Source organism: Dasypus novemcinctus, chromosome 17, assembly GCF_030445035.2.
Source record: "Dasypus novemcinctus isolate mDasNov1 chromosome 17, mDasNov1.1.hap2, whole genome shotgun sequence".
Lineage (NCBI taxonomy): Eukaryota > Metazoa > Chordata > Mammalia > Cingulata > Dasypodidae > Dasypus > Dasypus novemcinctus.
In genome coordinates, this window is record NC_080689.1 from 87817204 (window position 1) to 87837329 (window position 20126).

General features: G+C 41.6%; 1 non-coding gene, 1 pseudogene and 1 gene segment (V, D, J or C); 2 read left to right on the forward strand and 1 right to left on the reverse strand.

Moving 5' to 3' along the window:
• The first annotated feature begins 7631 nt into the window (after positions 1-7631).
• Positions 7632-7765, forward strand: LOC111762980 (small nucleolar RNA SNORA9). The gene has a single exon (XR_002795963.2). It is a non-coding gene; the product is annotated as a small nucleolar RNA SNORA9 (small nucleolar RNA).
• Positions 7766-16834: 9069 nt separating this feature from the next.
• On the forward strand, positions 16835-17488 carry LOC101436299 (immunoglobulin kappa variable 3-20-like). The segment is given in 2 exon segments: positions 16835-16916; positions 17100-17488. Coding segments are annotated over 2 exon segments (471 nt in total).
• Positions 17489-19090: 1602 nt separating this feature from the next.
• Positions 19091-19697, reverse strand: LOC101430316 (ferritin heavy chain pseudogene; annotated as a pseudogene).
• Positions 19698-20126: the final 429 nt, after the last annotated feature.

A 20126-nucleotide genomic window follows, 5' to 3' on the forward strand; every position in this document is an offset into this window, starting at 1 on the left:
GGTAAAATAAAAACTTGCATATTTTCTTGAGAAAGACTCATAGAGAGGGAAGAAGCTTATTCACCATCTAATCTGATCCTTTTATTAGTTAATATTTGGTTACATCATGGTTCTACTGCTCAGGAGTGTTGTATTCCTAAGCACATGATATCACCTTTCTCAGCCTTAGATTCCTAATTTGGGAAGCAGGGCACCTGACAGTACTAGCAAATGTCAGTTCCCTGCTCTCCTCTACCTCCCTGGCTCCGTTGTCCCCTCCTTTCCTTCAACCCTGTCCAAACTTTACTCAGAGAACCTTGCTAGCTTCAGGGATACCATAGATTAGGGCCAGAGTTGGGAGATAGAACCTTCTCATCAAGAGATAATTTGCCACATGAGATGCCACATGGCAGGGTAGAAAGGACTAGTTGAAACCTGAGAGGAGATGGGTCAATAAATGGAGGGGCAGGAAGGCTGAGAAGAACTGGGGAAAGAGAGAGGGGGAAGAAGAACGAGAAGCCATTGCTTACCTGAGGATGGGGAATGGAGCAAGAAGAAAGAAGGGGACAGAGGAGAGGGAGGGTGGAGGGTGTGGGGAGGAAGAAAAGTTGGCTTCACTGGGGAACGTCTCTTGGTGTGTCCATGGGAGTTTTTGTACATGACAATGTTGGCAAGTGGAGCCAAGGAGAGAGGAACCGGCAGGTGGAAAGGGATCATCCTAGTCAGTTTCCCCCTTCTTCCCCATTGTCTCTTCTCTTAGCTTCATCCTGCTCAGACTCTTTGTTTTAATCAACAAGGTCTTCCCAGGCTCCCAAAACTACAAAATGCAAGTGATACACATTTATTAGAGAAGTCATGAGCAATTCCCAGTACAGCCATGCTCCTCTCTGCTCTGCTCCTGTGTATACAACCTTCTCTTTTGTAGTGAACCATATCTGTCCCTTGCTAAGGTCAACATCTCCAGCGGTGCTCCATCTTCTCCTCTCACCTACTCAAGGACATCACTCCAGCAATTTTCTCCTCTTCCCCTTGCAACATCAGACTTTTCTCTCTACTGGATCACTATCATTAACACTTAAAAATTTTGTCATTCAGCTCAATTTAATATATCCTGAGTAGATGCCAATTCTTATTCCAGGAACTGCCTTACTGCTTCCCATTTCTAAGTCTTTCCTTAAAGAGTTGTCCATGCTGGCTGTTTCCAATTTATCATCTCCCACTCTCTTTGAACCCATTTCAGTCAAGACTTTTGCCCCTGCCATTCCACAGAATCTACTCAGTTCATCAATGACCGCCTCATAGCTAACTCCTGTGGCCCATTTTCATTCCTAATCTTCTTGGACCTGTCATCATCATTGACATTGTTTGTCAGTTTCTCCTCCTTGTAGCAATTGGATTGCATTCTAGGGCACCACTACTCCCTGATTTTCCTTCTTACTCTCTGACTGATACTTTGCAAACTTTCACATTCCTCCTCATATTGCCAAGTTTCTTAAAGTTGGAGTGCCTCCCAGCTCAATACTTGGATTCCTTCTTCCATACACACCCCATATGTGCTCTCACTCAGTCTTAAGACTTTAAACAATGTCTCTGTGGGGAAGAAACCATACTTATGTCTCCGGCACTGGCCACTCTCTTCTGAATTCCAGACTCATAACCAGCTGTTTACCTAACATCTCTACTTGGTGGTCTAACAGTCACCTCAGATTAAACATGTTCAAAATAGAGCTCCTAAACCCTAGAAATCAAGAGAGTATCTATTGGCATAAGGATGTTGAAATAGAACATAGAAATGGAATAGAGACCAGAAATAGGCCAAATTGATATGGACAGTTGATTTTCAATGAAGATGCCAAAGCAATCCAATGGGACAAGGAAGTCTTTCAATGAATGTTGCTGGGACAACTTGATATCCACAGGGAAATTCATGAACCTTGACCCCTACATCATACCATACAAAGAAATTAACTCCATAGGGATCAACATTTAGCTCTTGGTCTTTCCTCCCAAATCTGCTCCTTCTATAGGTTTCCTTAATTTCAATTAAAGCAACTGTATTCTTCCGATTCCTCAGCCTGTGCATTCTGGAGTCACCCTTTTCTTCTCTCTCTTTCTTTCTCCCTCCCACCTCCACAGTCAGTATATCCTGTCAGGTCCACTTTCAAGATAACTTACAGTGTTATAATAGCCTCCTAACTGTGGCCCCTACCTCCATACTTGCCCCTGAACTGAACCCTGATTGCTGTTCTCATCAGAAAATCTAGTGAAATCACGTTTAAATACAAGTCAAAGGCAAAGGTGCCCCTACTCGAAACTCACCAACATTCATGTCTCTTGGAGTGAAAATGTTCAACCTGTGACCGATAAGAACCTACATGATCTGCTGCTCTTCCTCACCTCTCTGGCCAATTCCCCGGATTGTGAACACATCGGGCACACACCCACCTGAGTACTTTTTGTTGTACCTGTGCCCAGAATATTTTCTCCTCTTCATCCACATGGTTTGCTTCCTCACTTCATTTAGTTCTTTCCCTAAATGTTACCTTCTCATTGACACCTTTCCTGATTTACCCAAACCTGTAAAACTGCTCCAGCACCTCTGCCTTCCTCCCAACCTGAATTTTCTTTTTAGCATATACTATTATCTAAGAAAGTACATTGTGTACTTATTAATATTGTTTATTATTTTTTCTCCCCCACTAGACTAGAAGCTACATGAGGGCAGAAAGCTCTACCTGTTTGGTATTCTCAGAATCTAAAACAGTATCTGACCTAGTACAGGCATTTAATAAATGCTTGTTAAATGAGTGAGTAAACTGGGGTTCTAGCCCATGGATTATTGGTCATAAGTTTTCTGTTTCCCCACACTGCGTTTCCCATCTGATACTGTTGTCTTAAGGGGCTGTTTCAGTTTCTTGTGTGTATCTTGATTGTGAAATAGATTTTAAGAGGATCAATGGCAAGGAGCATGAAACTGGTCTCATACTGTTTTATATTCCCCACTATTGCTAGCATTGGGAGGGGGATATAGAAGTTGCTAACCTCCCTTTAGCTCCCTACATCATATGTCATGTCCAGTAAATATGTGAGCTTGTGTAGGTATGTGAGAAATTAGATCTACCACCCTCTAATTTTTTGTGAAATAGTTCACACATTTTTAAAAAATTATTTTTTTAATTTTTAAAGAAGATTTAGATTATAAATGTTCCATAAAAAATATAGAGGGCTTTTCTCACATACTTCACTCCCTCCCCCTTCCACACTTTCCCACATTAGCATCTTTCATTAGAGTGATACATTTGTTACAGTTCATGAGTACATATTGAAGCACTGCTACCAACCGTGGACTGTAGTTTATATTATACTCTATACTCTGCTTAACTCAATTTTATAGGTTATGAAAAAAAGTATAATAGTCTGTATCGTTCATTGCAATGTCATGCGGGACAATTCCAATGTCCTGGAAATGCCCCCATGTTACACCTATTCTTCCTCCTCCCTCCCCTCAAAACTTGTGGTATTTCACATCTTCTAAATACTTGAGTCCGAGTATATTTGTATTCCTAGGAAGTTATGTAATTATGGCTTACATTGTTGTAACTTCTATGCCCACACTTGTGAAAAAAAGGATTGAGAGATTTTTTTGAGGAATAATTGATTAGAAGGAGATAGAGTGATAAAGAGGAATCAATGGCAAACTAGATGTCAGGACACAGGAGCCCAGGTGTTTAGTAGCTGAACAATCTGAAGCAGGCATCCCTCTGCCAGTGTTTTCATCTGTATGAGGGGACTGGGCTGGAAAGAATCTTTTCACTAATAGTTACTTTAAGCTTTGCTAAGGTGTTCGGTGTGAGCCCAGGGAAATTCATCTCATTTTTCCATGGGGCAAATTAATGTCAAATTCAACACATTTTTGTGTAAAGCCTTGGATATGTGGGGTAGTAAAGAATTATCCAGACATCCCCTCTTTTGAAAAATATAATGAGAACCACATACATAACTAAAAAATTTCCAGTGGCCACATTAAAACAGTAAAAAGAAAGCTGTGAAATTAATTCTGATCACTTAGTTGATTTAACCTAATATATGTAAAATATTACTAGTTCAACATGCAGTCAATATAAAAATTATTATTATTATTATTATTTTTTAAAAGATTTATTTATTTATTTAATTTCCCCCCCTCCCCTGGTTGTCTGTTCTTGGTGTCTATTTGCTGCGTCTTGTTTCTTTGTCCGCTTCTGTTGTCATCAGAGGCACGGGAAGTGTGGGCGGTGCCATTCCTGGGCAGGCTGCTCCTTCTTTTTCACGCTGGGCGGCTTTTCCTCACGGGCGCACTCCTTGCGCGTGGGGCTCCCCCACGCGGGGGACACCCCTGTGTGGCAGGGCACTCCTTGCGCGCATCAGCACTGCGCATGGCCAGCTCTACACGGGTCAAGGAGGCCCGGGGTTTGAACCGCGGACCTCCCATATGGTAGACGGACGCCCTAACCACTGGGCCAAAGTCCGTTTCCTAAAAATTATTAATCAGGTATTTCATACACATAATTCTGTACTAAGTTTTCAAATTTGATGTGTTTTTACACTTACAACAAATCTCAGTATGAGCTAGCCTCATCTCCAGGCTCAGTAGCCACGTGTGGCCAGTGACAGCTGTGCTGAAGACAGAGAGGAACAGCAAGCTTCAAATATTTTGGAGTTTGAAAGATTTATGACTGTGAAGAATGGGCTCAAGGAGCCCTGGAAGGAAGTCAAACAATAGGCAGATTGAGCTACTCCTGTTACTGAGAGTGATTGACATTTTTAGCAACCTGAGTGTGTACTAGGCCTGGTACTTAGCACCTTACGTGAATTTTTTCATTTAATCCTCACACCAGTCTTACTATGTCATATTCCTTCCCTTACATATGAGAAAAATGAGGCATAAAATTCAAGTAATTACCTATTATGACTTGTGAGCATATTTTCCTGGACAATTACATGCAGACAATGATGTGGGAAAAGGAGCTCAATAGTTTATCCACTGAGTCTTTCCAGGCTTAAATCCCGGCTGCCTTGACCCCTGGTGGTAATTCACCTGTGCTCACCCATGGGGATGGGGCCTCTGAGCTCAGGGCCCGTGTCCTGGCATCTCGGCCTTACGTCCTCCAGTGTCCACTCTGTAAACAATGTAGTTTAGTAAAATGTTAGGTCCCACCTCATTAGCCTTTATAAACCCTCCTCTTACTCCCCCAGCCCCGGAGCCAGCCTAAGTGGATCCTTCTATGGGAAGATGAAAGGCCTGACCTAACAGTGCTCTCACTGGGAGCCAGGATTACAAGAAAGAACAAATAAAATTGTTAGGTTGGAGTGATGCAGATTGAAAAGCTAGGACTTGGAATTGTCAATGCCTGGAACAAGGCATGCTATAAAAAGACAAACAAAAGACAAACATCTCTTATTTCCCTCTTCTCTTCCTATTTCATATCTTATCTTCTCATCAGTCAACTTTTGCCTCTTTTTCTGTTTCTCTCTCTCTCCCTTCCCCATTTCTTTCTCTCCATCTTCCTTTGCTTCTTTTTTTCTTTTTAAGGAGGAACCAGGGACCTTGTACATGGGAGGCAGGCACTCAACCATGAGCTACATCCGCCCCCTCCTGTACTTTTTATTTTGTTTACTCATCCTCTCCACTCCCTTTTCCCATTGCTTCAAAATACTATGTTTACCTCATGGAATTGCTCCAGGTCTTGTGGGCAGGAACATGTTAGCATCAACACAAAGAAACATGGAATATTCTAAAAACCTCCTTTTACAGAAATGAGTTAAAAACTGAAGCTACACTCCACTATTGAAGCCAAAGAGGATCCCATCCTGAGGCCTGGACATCAGAGTTGGAAAAGGGCCTCAAGGTCCCCAAATAGTTTCTTGGTCTTGCAGACTGGCTGAGGGGGACGTGGGGGAAGCGGTGCACCCAGGGGTGCCTGCTACGGTGTATGTGGCCAAAAGCAGGGACAGGTGGGGTGACGGGTGAGCAGCTGACTGCCCCAGTCTCTGGAGACTCAACTTTTGTTACTATTATAGAACTTCCTCCAGCTACCAGGAAGCCTTAGCTCCTCTCACTGTGTCTTAGTTTATGTACAGTCCACATGCTCTTTCCTGATGTCCAGACATCTTTGCTCCCAACAGTTGATGGCCTCTGCCATGGATGGGTCTCCCCATCTCAGAAGGAGTCGCTGCTCCCACTCGCTACGTGCAGAGTGTGGAGACGCTCTCTCTGCCTTGAGAGAGGACAGCAGCCCTGCCTGATGGGGCGTCCCAGGGCAGGGCCTTCCTAGTTTCCTTGCCAGAGATCCTTTCCTCATTCTTGCTTCCTTATTTCCCTCTTCTCCCTTCTCTTCCCCTTTCCTCTTTAATTCTTTCTCTTTCTTTTTCCTCCTCATTTTCGCCTTCCCCCTCACTTCTCTCTTACAGGTACCACTGCTCATGCTCAGAGCTGTCTGCACTCAATAGGCTGCACCCACTGGGCTTTCAGAGGTGCCAGGGTGTGAGCTCCTCACCTGCCATTGCTTTTAATCTTCGCAGTTATTTTTAACCTACCAGGTGGTGATTATCATTATCTGCATTCTAAGGGAGATAAAGTGAGGCCCAGGTCGATGAAGAACCTTTCCCAGAGTCCCCAGCCCATAAATGGCAAAGTTCTGACCCAGAGTTTATGGTCACAGCCCACAGGTGCAGCCTGGCTCTCTCACCTGCTTGGACGTGAACACATGTTGGCATGAACTTTCTGGATTCGAGGAACGTTCCGAGCCCACGGTGCCCGTTTCTGGGAGGGGATTCAGCCATACTGGGGTGAGCGAACCCTTACTGGGGCCACTGGACCTTGTGGAATGAAGCCCTTGGGGACCTGAGCACTCTTCTTTGCCAACCCCATTGGGTTAGCATCTTAGCGATGCTGCAACAAAGGGCCACAAACTGCATTGCCAAAAACAGCAGAAACTGCCTGGGTCAGCTCGGGATTCCACCACCTGTCCTCCAGCCACCTGGAAAATCCCCACCCTCAGCACAGTTTGTGAAGTCCAGGGAACCCCCGAGGGATGCTGGACGTGTCTGCCCACCTTCCCTTCCCTCCAGCTCCTGGAACAACCTCTGCTCATGGCAGCCTGAGGCAAAACTTTACTGAACTAAAAAGCAAACAGAAATGTATTCTCTCAGGGTCCTGGGGAGCAGAAGCTGGAAATCAGGGTGTTGCAGGGTTGGCTCCTCTGGAGGCTCAGAGGGAGAAACCACCCCTCCTCTCCCACAGCTCCCGGGGCTTCCAGCCAGCCTTGGCATTCCTTGGCTTGCAGGTGTGTCCCTGCGCTCCCACCTGACCTTCCTGTGCTGGGGTTTCCAATCGCCCCCTCCTTACTAGGACACCAGCCACTGGGTTTGGGCCACCCCAGTCCAGCAGGACCTTATGTGAACCAAGTGCATCTGCAAAGATCCTATTTCTAAACAAGGCCACGGTCACAGTATGGGGAGGTTCACACCTCAATATACCCTTTCAGGGGACACAATTCATCCCATGAAATGTTGCCTTACTAGCTTCAGTCCTGGGGGTCAAGCTTCAGAGTGTTGCTTTCTGAAGAGGAGCTGACTTGGGTTCATAGATGAATTACAGAAGGACGAGGGGCTTGCCAGCCTCCAGCGTGCTTGGGCCTGCAGTGACCCTGTGCATTCCTACAGTGCCTGTGAGAACACGTTTGAAATGGTTTGAGGCCTTGCTCTGCCCTGTCTACAGAGCAAGGTAATAGAAATTCAGACAGTGGCTTGCCCCCTTCCAAATCTCGTGTACCAGGCATCTTGTCTGCACTGTCTAATACTGTAGCCACCTGGCCATGTGTGGCTTGTTTAATGCAAAGTAAAATTTAAGATTCAGATTTTCAGAGGCTCTGAGTCTACAGGATGTTTGATTAGAGAAATGAAGGCTAAGTTTTTACTGAAGAGCTGAATGCCTAAGGAACTAAGGGAGGACGAGGGTAGCATGAGCTGAATTTAATGGAAGAACATTGGAGAGTCAGGTGAGAATGTCTGCTGAGCACACATCTTGTGTTAAACCTGCTGACACTCAGCTTAGTTTCAATGTTGAGCAGTATGGGAGCAGAGGCTGAACATGCTGGGCCTCAGCAGGGTTCCTGTTGGAGACAAATCTCGGCTGTGATGTCTTCCCACCATGGTCCACAGCACTTTGGAGTCTACCATTCCCCTGGTGTTTGAGCAGCAAAATTCCCATAATGCCAGAGCTGGAAGAGCCTTGAAAGGCTGTGCCTTCAGTGTCCATCAGGCTGTTCCAGGGAATCTGTGCAGTGATGAGGAAGTCCATGTGGCTCAAGAAGTTGTCGCCTGCCTACCACATAGGACTTCCCAGATTTGGTCCTGGTGCCTCATAAAGAAGACAGCAAGCTGATGCAATAAGATGATGCAATGAGGAAACACAATGAGAGACACAACAAGTAGTGAGCAGGGGTGGCTCAAGAAACTGGGTACCTTCCTCCTCATGGGAGGTCCCGGGTTCAGTTCCCAGTGCCTCCTAAAAAAGAAAAAGAAGATGAGCAGACCCTGTGAGTGAAAACAACAGGGAGGAGGGGTAAATTATCCTCGAAAAAGTCATTGGAATTTCTGGTTCTTGGAGTAACACTGGAGGGTAGAGAGTCCAACAGAGACTTAAGCCTAGGGTGGAGTGGGAGTGGTTGAATAAAGGTGGCTTTAAGTCTGTGGGGAAAAAAAAATAAGGGGAGCCCTTAATTGTTGAATGTGGCTCCCAGGGATGTGTGAGCAAGTTTATGTAATTTGAAGGGATGTTATTGAGCCTTTCTGAACTCTACTCAGACCTTCTAAGTTTCAAAACTGTGGTAATAGAGAATATTCTCAAGAGAAAGGATGGCAAGGGGTCTCCCTATCCAACTTTGGGGGATTTTTGTGTATAAGATCATGTCATTTGTAAATAGTAAAATTTTACTTCTTCCTTTCTAATTTGGATCCCTTTTATTTCTTTTTCTTGCCTAACTGCTTGAGGAAGTTCTTTTAGCACAATGTTAAATAACAGCACAGGCAGTGAGCATCCTTGTCTTGTTCCAGATATTAGAGGGAAAGTCTTTAGTATTTCACCATTGAATATGATGTTGGCTGTGAGTTTTTCACAAATACCATTAATCATGCTGAGAAAGTTTTCTTCTACTCCTGTCTTTTGAAGTGTTTTATCGAGAAAATGCTCTGCTTTGTCAATGCTTTTTTTTGCATCACTAGAAGTCATCATGTGATTTTTTTCCCTTCAACTTGCCAATGTGGTGTATTACATTGATAGATTATTTAGTTAAACCTTCCTTGTATACCAGGGATGAAACTCACTTGATCATGGCGTTACATGTGTTTAATTAAAATCATGTGATAAACACATTAATTCATTTGATGTGTTTTTGAATATGATTAGCCCATAGTTTCTTGTGGATTTTAGCATCCAGGTTCTTAGAGAGGTTTGTCTGTAGTTTTCTTTGCTGGTGACATCTTTATGTAGTTTGGTAATAGGGTTATATTGCATCATAGAATGAATTAGGCAGTTTCCCTCCACATCTATTTTTTTGGAAGAAGTTAAGTGATTCCCACAGCGGTTGGTGCAGGTCCCTGCAGCTTCTTACCTGCTGGAGGTGGCACTAGGGCCTAGGCTAGAGTGATAATCTGATCTGGATGGAAAGAAGTTGGTCCCCAACAGCACTGGGATACTCTGTACTCCTCACTTCCCCTCACGCCAGGTGCAGTGTTAAGATGGCAGCTCCTGGCCTCTTTCTGACTTTGACAGGCTCAAACTTTCACTGTTTTCAGGTTTATCTTTCATCCCACTGAACGTAGTCATCAGTAGCTGACCTTGGTGTCCAACCGTCTCTTCTTCCCCCATTTTTGGGAAGCAGAGCTTTCAATTCCAGCTGCAGATCACTTATCGAAAAGGATTGCACCTTTAGTGGAGGATGGGCACCTGTCTCCATGGTGTGGAGCATTCTACTCATGAGTTTTCTCTGCAGATGGGCAGTCTCATCCTTCCATTCCTTCAATCATGTGGCAGGATGATCTTCTCATGGTTTGTATCTACCAGACAGGTGCTTTAGATAGCTCTGGGTATTATTAACTGCCCTGTAGCATGAGCTGACTCTAGGAGTTCCTTTCTTTGCCACCATCTTGTTGGTTCTGTTTCTTCTTACTTATATATTTTATATTTTGGAAGAGGTCATCTCTTGTCTTGGATTCTCTAATAACTCTAAGTTGGAAAAATATTTGCATTCAGCAATTTATTTACAGTTTCTAGATTCACAAAATTTGGATACAACATGTAGAATATTTTCTAATATGCATCTCTGAGTCTAAAATATTTCAGACTGAATCCTCTGCCATGATGGTAGCAGTAGATATCTTCAACCTCCAATGTCTCATGACTGGCATCCAGCATTGATGTTGCCATCAGGATGGTCCACCATCCATTTGTGGTAGGAGCGGGATCATGTCTTTCTCTTTTTGTGATGTCCCAGACTATGTTAATGTCATCTAACTTCCAATACATTTCCTATGCTGCCCCAACTTGTGATCAGATCTGTAAGTCAAACCATATTAATTTTGCACTTTCTTTATTGATTAGCTGAAACCTTCCCCATTTCAGTTGTTTACATCCAAAAGCACTAATCCATAAAATATTTCTCATATTTGGTAGCATTACTCTGTATCAAAATTTATTCTTCTAGAATATTTACATCTATGATAACCTATTTTCATTTGGGCTTATTTATGAAATAGCAAAAACAAAAATCTAAAATTACACATTAGTTTTTTGCTTAAAATTCTGTTTTACTTGTAAATAAAGTTGACATAATTGATTTATGTCATTTATTTATTAATCTTTTCATTCCTATACTTATTAAACACATACTAGTTGCAATCTCTTATTGGCCTGGTACTCTTTTATGTACTAAGGTTATAATAATGGCTGTTAATGCATAGCCTGACTTTTGGATGAGAGAGAATGGGAGATAAACCCAACAGCACACAGGGTTCTTCCATCTCAGTGTATTCATCCTAAGAGGGCTCACTTAGCTTGTCAACTAGGTGACAGTACCTGCAGGGATGGGGCAATGCTTTCCAGGAAGTTTGTAGCTCTAAATAAGCATTCACTCTATGGTGCTATTTTTCTCCTAGCTGGGGTTCACAATCCTGGAATCAAGGGTTGGAAATGTGAATGGCACCACTCACTATTACCCCAGTGATCCACCAGGAAAGTTTTTGTTTCCTGTCCCTGCAACCTTAAGCTCACCTTGTCTTCAGGTCTTATTCCCAAAGGAGGAGTGCTTCCACCAGGAAACATAAACACGATTCCATTGATCTTGATGGTAAAACTGCAGCCTGCCCACTTTGGTCTTTTCATGTCTCTGAATCAAAAGAGAAAGAAGGGAATTACTGTACTGGCTGGGGTGATTGCTCCTATCAAGAGGAAAAGAACTGCTACTACACAATGGAGGTAAGGAAGATTTTTCCGGAAGGCAGGAAATGACCTAGGTCACCTCCCAGTATTACCATGCCCTGTGAATAAAGTCAATGGAAAACTGCAACAAGTCAATCCAGGCATGACTAACTACCCATGGCTCAGAATCTTCAGAAGTGAAAGCTTGAGTCAACCCATTACGCAAAGAGCCACACCCAGCTGAGATGCCTGCTCAGGGCGAAGGAAACACGGAATGGGTAGTGGAAGAAGGTAGTGATGAATATGTACTTTGACCAAGTGTCCAGTTAGGAAATCGAGGATTGTAATAGTCATGAATATTTATTCCTAGCTAGAGCTAATAAACGATTTCAGTAGAGTGTTAGGATATAGCATCTATATGCAAAAATTAGGCTTACTATCATATATACCAAGTACTTTTGATTGTACACTTTGGATGGATTCATGCTTTATTGATATGTATCCATAAAATAGATTTTTTATCTAACAGAAAGCAATACACAAATGATGGGCAATCATCTCTTTCTTTCATACTCCTACTAAAAACCACTCTATTTGGTAAATACACCTATCAAAAAATGAGTATAGATTTCCCTCTAAGCTTGATCCCTATACTATGAGGTTTCTTTGTACTTTTCTGACACTTCATAGCCCCAGAAGTTGAATCCACTTTACTACTCTGTGGTTCAAAGATATATTTGGGCACTGTCTTCATTTTCAGGTTCTACAGGTGTCTGTTTGTTCTCAGTCTATTACATCCTGAGTCTTTACCATAATAAAAATATACTCTCACACCTCAGAATCCTCTAATTTCTGATGTAACCTATTTTTTGACTGCTCTTCTCTTGAATATACTGCACATTCCTTCTTTTACCAAAATCACAATTAAATCAGAGATTGATCTTTAATTTCAAAATCACATATACATTTTTTCAATCCTTAACCAGGTTGTCATTTCTTTGCTATTAAGATAAATATAATGATTATCATGCCATGCTCTATTTATCGCAATCTTCATAAAATCTTGCTCAAAACATTTGATTTTGTCTTCGATGTCATTTGGACAGCTTATGTTGTAGCATTAGTTTCTAAATGCCCATTCATGGTCATGTACAGACAAGCTATAAATTCAGTGACTTTGCTCAGAACAGATTCCCATACTCCAATTATGGACAGTCTGACTAGTTTGTCCAAATGTGGCTTACAATTAGTATTTTCAACCATTTTCACACCTGATTCTAATATTCAGGTAATTTGAAGTTCCAAGATCTTAGTTGATTATGTAATTTGTGAATTTTCAGTAATTGAGTTCTTTTGTGGATTCCTCAAACTTCTCTCCTCAAGAATGCCTGAAAAAGTCTATCTTTATATAAATTGCTGTAGTGTACTTTCCAGATTAACATTTCTTCCAAATTTTTTATTACCTAGAAAGTGTCATTAATAGCTACAATTTTAAAAAGGCATTGTGGTTTTATTAAATGCTTATATTTTTGCTTCTCGCTTCAGCTGCAGTCTTTTTTTTTAAGATTTATTTATTTATTTATTTTTCTCCTCTCTCCTCCCTGCCCACCCTGGTTGTCTGTTCTCTGTGTCTATTTGCTGCGTCTTCTTTGTCCACTTCTGGTGTTTTCAGCAGCACTGGGATCTGTGTTTCTTTTTGTTGCATCATCTTCTTGTATCAGCTCTCCATGTGTGTGGCACCATTCTTGGGCAGGCTGCACTTTCTTTCTTGTTGGGTGGCTCTCCTTACAGGGTGCACTCCTTGTGCATGGGGCTTCCCTACATGGGTGGCATCCCTGCATTGCATGGCACTCCTTGAGCTCATCAGCGCTGCAAATAGGCCAGCTCCATACGGGTCAAGGAGGCCCGGGGTTTGAACCGTGGACCTCCCAAGTGGTAGATGGAAGCCCTAACCACTAGGCCAAGTCTGCTGCCTGCTACAGTCTTAGTTAATGATTTCCCAGTGTAGAGAACAGAACTGTCACTCTACCTTGTGGTTAAATCTGAGAGAGGCCTGTATCAACCCTCCTTGTCTTCCTGGCCCTTTTCATTATCATCTTGGGAAAGCTAACTCCATCCAATCTCAGAAGATGTTGGGTGGAATATTTGATGCATCTGAAACCCCCATTTTCTTGGGTACACTCTCTGGGTGTGTGCTGTCCACCTTGATGCATGAAGATGCCAAGTTGGACTAGGTGTCAATAGTGGCAAACATGGGCAGTTATAGGTTAGACAAATGTCAAATATTTGCTGGAGAAGAGACACAGGAGACCTGCCATGGAATTAATAAATTGCAATGTAAATTCCCTCTGTTATTTAGTGTATGAGGGCCATTGTGACTATTTTGTTGTTTACTACAAGCACTTAGTTCACAAAACCTTTTTAGGCAGCAATAAAAAAAGAAAAATGAATGCGAGAAAAGCAAACACTAATGTAATTTTTAAAATGAGTCTGCCTCATTTTTATACTTTAAAATTTTTAAAAAATATTTATATTACACAAATGTTATATAAAAAATATTGCTCCCTACCCCTTTGACATTTTCACACATTAACAGCATCCTTGTTTTTGTGGTACATTTGTTATCATTGATGAACACATTTTTGAACATTGCTAGTAGGCATGGATTTTAGTTTACATTGTAGCTTACACTACAGTTTTGTAAATTATGACAAGATATATGATGGCCTGTATCTGTCTTTGCAATGTCATTCAGGATGATTTTCATGTCCTGAAAATGCCCACATAAGACACCTGTTTTTCCTTCTCCCTTCTCTCAGAAACTCCTGTTCCCACTGCCTCCACATCAATGAGAAAAATTCTTCCATTGCTGGAATCATGTCTACAGTAAAATAACAGTAAGTCTACTCTAGTCCACCATTCATTCTCCAATCCTGAGGATTCTTGGGTGGCTATGTGCACTCTGCCTCCAATTGTGAGTGGGATTAGATCCTATGGGGCAGATGGACGGGACTATCTTGCTTGCAGCTGCAGGCTTACCTTGTTCCTTGAGATATCCATTGTCCATCATTATCTCCTTGTTAGTTGTCCTGAGTGAGTCCAATGAACTGGAGAATAGGTGTTTTTAAAAGTTGAGATAAACAGTTACAACTGGCCCATGGACAACCCAAAGATTTGTCTCTTGGGCATACACCTATAATGTCTAGTGTTAACTCTAGGTTCACATAGAAGAGATAGTAGAGCCATGTGTAGGGAGACCACAATAGAGTCCATCTCTGTCACACTGAGAAGTATAAATTCCAAACTTTTAAAAATCATTATATGACTTCAGTGAATGAAATGATAGAAAAGCTAGTTCCCCAGCTGCACTGAAATGTATGTTAGAGGCTTCCACTGTGTCTGCATCTTCGGAGTGTTATTGGTTTTAAAATGACTCAGACGTACCCGCTAAAATGAAAAATTAATTCTAACTCTTTTTCCATGGATTCTCATGGTACATAACCTAAGCTTCAAACTTTTCATTGAATTAATGTTCCCCTTGGATCATGCCCATTCTGCTTTCACATTCTGTTTCATTAGTCTTTCTTAAATACCCAAGTCCTGTTCATTTTCTGAAGCACTCTTCCCTGGGCTTTAAAGGACAGCCCCCTCCTCCTTTCATGCATTAGCCCAACTCTCCCCTACTCGAAGACAATATTTCCTTACCCACATTTTAGGTGGACCCCTCTGGGCCAGTTAAGCTGCATGACATATCCTTTTTTATATCACCCTGTCATCTATGATGATTCTAAATTTTTGAATGTGTGCAAGAATGGGAAGGAAATTATATTGCACGGATGCAGGAAACCTATCAATTAAGTAGTAGAAATTCGAGAAAAATAAGCAAACTTAAGAATGTATATTAAATGCAACTTCATGGAAGAGGAGAAAAAAATACATGGGTGTAAAGAGCAAACCTGAATTAATTATTAACATTTGTAAACACAGATACTTGGTGTTTTAAGAAAAGGGTGGAACGTACATGAGAAGGAATGCCCTCCCTGATGATGTGGGTGTCTGCAGCATCATTCCTGAATGCTGGGAGGGTATTTTCTCCTAAGGTAAAGTGCTCATAAAGAGACAAACTACAGAAAATTAACTTATTAATTAGAATTAGAACAATACATACCTTAGGACATTCCCCATCAAGGAAAACCTCTTAAGAACTTTTGAAAAAGTCTGCAGGAAAAGTCATACTCATGATAGTGAAAGAATTTTTTACCCATACAATTGTTAAAGTGTCCTAAATTTTCTCTTACCTCTGACTGTTCATGTAGAGGGCTGATCCTGAAATGGAGCAGGTTCACATGGCCCTACCTTTTCTGAGTAACAGCTTAGCTCAGAGGAGGAAATCTCATTGAAGCAGGTTAGAAATGGCTGCAGAAATGTTACTTGTTTATTGTATAACCTCCCAGTAAAACGAATCATTCTACTTGTTCATAATTTAATGTCCTATGCCTACAAGTGTTCATGATATTGTCATTTGCATAATTCTCAAAGTATTAGTTTTGGGTAGGAATAAATGAAGAAAGGCTCTATCAGACCTTGGGAGCTGAAGCCATTTTACGTATGACCACTAGGTGGCGGTGTTACACTTCATGTCTCCAAATCACTAGTGATTTTAGAAAGTGGTCGACTTAAATGATAGTCCTCTCCCTGGTTGTTGTTATGGGGGGAGGAGTGGGGTGAGAGGGGAAGAGGGGGACCTCATATTTATTTGAATATAACATTAAAAAAATAAATAGAGACAAAAAAAAATGATAGTCCTAAGGGTGACTTTTAAATATTTGGTGACTCATTTCTGGGAGTAATACTGTATTAACGGCAATATAGATAACTTGTTTTGGATATATTAAGTGAGGTTTCTTTGCGATGTTGAAGAGGAGTTTCAAATATCTGTTTAAAATTAAGAATAGACTGAGATAGATACAGAACACGTGCACTACATCTTAATCTATCCAATGATATGAACATATTCCACCTAGGTTTTGGCACCATATTTATAACCTTTAATTAAGTTATGATATTACACTTACAGATGCATGTATTTTATTGCAAATTCCTTTCGTTTTCAAGATGAGAGCAGGTGATTTGAAAGACTACAATTGTTGATAAAATATTTCATTTTCCTAATTGTGCTAAATATTGTTGAAAATTTTGGTTGTTAAGTTGATTTCTCGCCTTTTGCCACAGTGTAGTTACATTTCCTGTGGTCTTGATATTTTTATCCCCTTCCATTATTTATCTTTACAACTCACTGCACAGGTACGTTTGACTTTATATTCTCTATTCATTTGCATAGACTCCTCTGGGACTTGGTTGTCTGCTCAAAGCACTATTAATGCAGTTTCCGTGGAGATGAGGCCTCAGTGCATCAGACCAGTGAGCAAGATGATGTCACATTCCCAACTGCTCATCCTGCTGGTGTTCTGGGCCTCAGGTGAGAGGGTTAGAAGAGTATTATCTTTATAAAACTGGAGAATTGTTTTAACAGGCAGAGTGAGCAAACCATTTCATCCAAAGCAGATCCGAATATATATGATAAATAAGAAAACCTATATTTAGATACATATTTTATACATGTGTGATTGAATGTATGCTCTATGTTCTTTTCTGATTTCAGGTGCCAGTGGGGACATCGTGATGACCCAGTCTCCAGGCTCTGTGGCTGCATCTGCAGGAGAGACCGTCACCCTCAAGTGCAAGGCCAGTCAGAGTGTTAGCAACTACTACTTAAACTGGTACCACCAGAAACCAGGACAGGCTCCTAAACTGCTCATCTATTATGCATCCAAGCGGCCATCTGGGGTCCCTGATCGATTCAGTGGCAGTGGGTCTGGGACAGATTTCACTCTCACCATCAACAGATTCCAGCCTGAAGATCTGGGAGATTATTACTGTCAGCAAAGTAACTACTATCCTCCCACAGTGCTTCAGCCTCGAACACAAACCTCCTCCCTGGGGTGTAGGACAGTGGGTCTTGCAGCACCAGCTGCTTCCTCTTCAAATTGAATATGCTTGCTTGCTCCATCAGACTGAGAAACCACATTCTTTAGGGGACTTTACCATTGAAAATTTTTTTCCCTTAGCCACTTTAAGTAACAGGGTGAATTGACACTCTAGGCTGGGGTCTTTTAAACTTTATAACCTGATGGATTGATTCTCTATTCATTGTACCTCCTTAATGTTTAAAAATTTATCATCTTCTTTCCTTATCCCTTCCATCTTCTTCCTTCTCTGCCATCTTCCTCCAACTCTGGTCCTTCCCAAGATTAAATCCTTGATCCTTCATAAGCAAAACTTCCCCTGGGGAAGGTCATTATCTTCCCTTGCACTTTCCTTCCCTGGACACATTGCCATCCAAGCCTTTCTTTTCAGTGTCACAAAAGATGACTTAATTTGCTACTGTACCTTATTTTTTTAATTTAGATAACTATTTTCATTTCTTATTGCCATCAAATAGTAGTTGTGGGTGCCTTAATATACTATATTCATTGAAGAATGCTTAGGTTATAAGGGATGATGCTCAGCCAATGAAATATGTTGATTGCAGTTTGGGTATAAAATTTTCCAGTGTGATTGTCACCCTATTTCTATAGTTCTCTTTTAAAATGGTTGAACCATAAAACTTGCCAAAAATTGAATGTTTTCCATATTGCTATATGGTCTGTGTTTACTTCATCTTGTTCCAATATATTTGAAAGGAGACATATATAATTTTAGTCTTTACAACTTTAATTAATGTTGTATGTTCCATCTGTTTAAAAAAGAAAAGTAATACAAATAGAATATATGTATATTTGATGGTGTGAAACATTTTGGACCTCTGTAAAGGAGGATCTTAAGGGGAATCTATTCTGTGGATGTAACCTATTGTAGGTTAAAATCTTTGAGTAGATTACTTAAGTTCATGCCTGGACCACTGTGGGTCTCAGACCCTTCACTTGAGTCTTTTATTAGAGAATGAGATTCAGACAAAGAAGGAGAAAGCTATGGCAGGAAGAATATGAAGCAATGAAACCAGGAAGTTACAGAAGAAACAAGCAGATTCCACCATGTGTCTTGTCATGTGACAGAGGATTCCAGCACCACTGGCAGCTTGTCTTTGGGAAGAAAGGATTGCCTGATGATGCCTTGATGTAGACATTTTTCTCAGCCTCAAAATTGTAAGCTTGTAAGTTAATAAATACCTCTTGTGGAAGCCAGCCCATTTCAGTCTGACTAATTAGAATAGTCTATATCCAATATTTATAAAATAACTGAAAATCTGCCTTCTTTTGTAAAGCCCATTTTCTTTTCTCCATCTCTTTCAGCTATGCTAATTTTTTCATGGCAACTTTTTAATTCTTCAACTTTAACCTTCTAGAAATGTGTGACAACATGCCTCCTGAATTATTTCACCAATTGTCAACTTTTTCTCTTACCATCCTTTGGCACTGAAGAAATTCATGGTTTTTAAGTCTACTGTAACCTGAACACTTTGGATGATCTTTATTTATTCATTTATTTGTAAAATTTGTTTTTTTATTTTTATTTATTTATTTATTTTGGTACCAAATAACTTTATTTGAAGGAATGGTACCAATGAAAGAACTTGGTAGACATTGATACAACTTATAGAAAAGATAACCCCAACACACATGCACTACTACCCTGTGCCTCTGGGGAAACCAACATAAGGTTTAGCTCTCATCACTGCTTCCCAGAGTGTGCTTGTCAAAGAGATACTCTGCCAAGCCAGAATCCGGGGCCCCATCTTGCACAGGTTGGTTATGTAGTCACCCAGTTCTTTGATGGACTTCACCTGCTCATTCACGTAGTGGGTCTCAATGAAGTCACACAAACGGGGGTCGTTTCTGTCAGTAGCCAGTTTGTGCAGTTCCAGTAGTGACTGATTCACCCTTTTTTCCAAGTGTAATGCACACTCCATTGCATTCAATCCGCTCTCCCAGGCATCTTGTTTTGGTTTCTTGATATCCTGAAGGAAGATTCGGCCACCTCGTTGGTTCTGCAGCTTCATTAGTTTCTCAGCATGTTCCCTCTCCTCATGAGATTGGTGAAGAAAATATTTGGCAAAGTTCTTCAAAGCCACATCATCATGGTCAGAGTAGTAAGACATCGATAGGTAGACGTAAGAGGCATAGAGCTCCAGGTTGATCTGGCTGTTGATGGCGGCCTGGCTGTAGTTCTCGTGCACCTGTGACGGGGATGTGGTCGTCATGATGGGCGGTTGAGAAGTGGCGGCTGTGTGACACTGGACAGACGGTAGCAAGCAGCTGGGGGTGGCTGGTCAAAAGGGGCAAGCACCGGTTCCGTTCAAGCACTGTTGAAGCAGGAAACCATGGTGACTCTCTGTGAAGACGTCTATTTTTAAAATTTATTATGCTGCTGTCACCCCCCTTCCCTTGTCTGCTCTCTGCATCCATTTGCTGTGTATTCTTCTGTGTCTGCTTGTATTCTTATCAGTGGCACCAGGAATCTGTCTCTTTTGTTGCATCATCTTGCTGCATCAGCTCTCTGTGTGTGCATTGCCACTCCTGGGCAGGCTGTGCTGTTTTTGCATGGGTGGCTCTTTTCAGGAAGCACTCCTTGTGCACTGGGCTCCCCTACATGGTGGACACCCCTGTGTGGCTTGACACTCCTTGTGCCC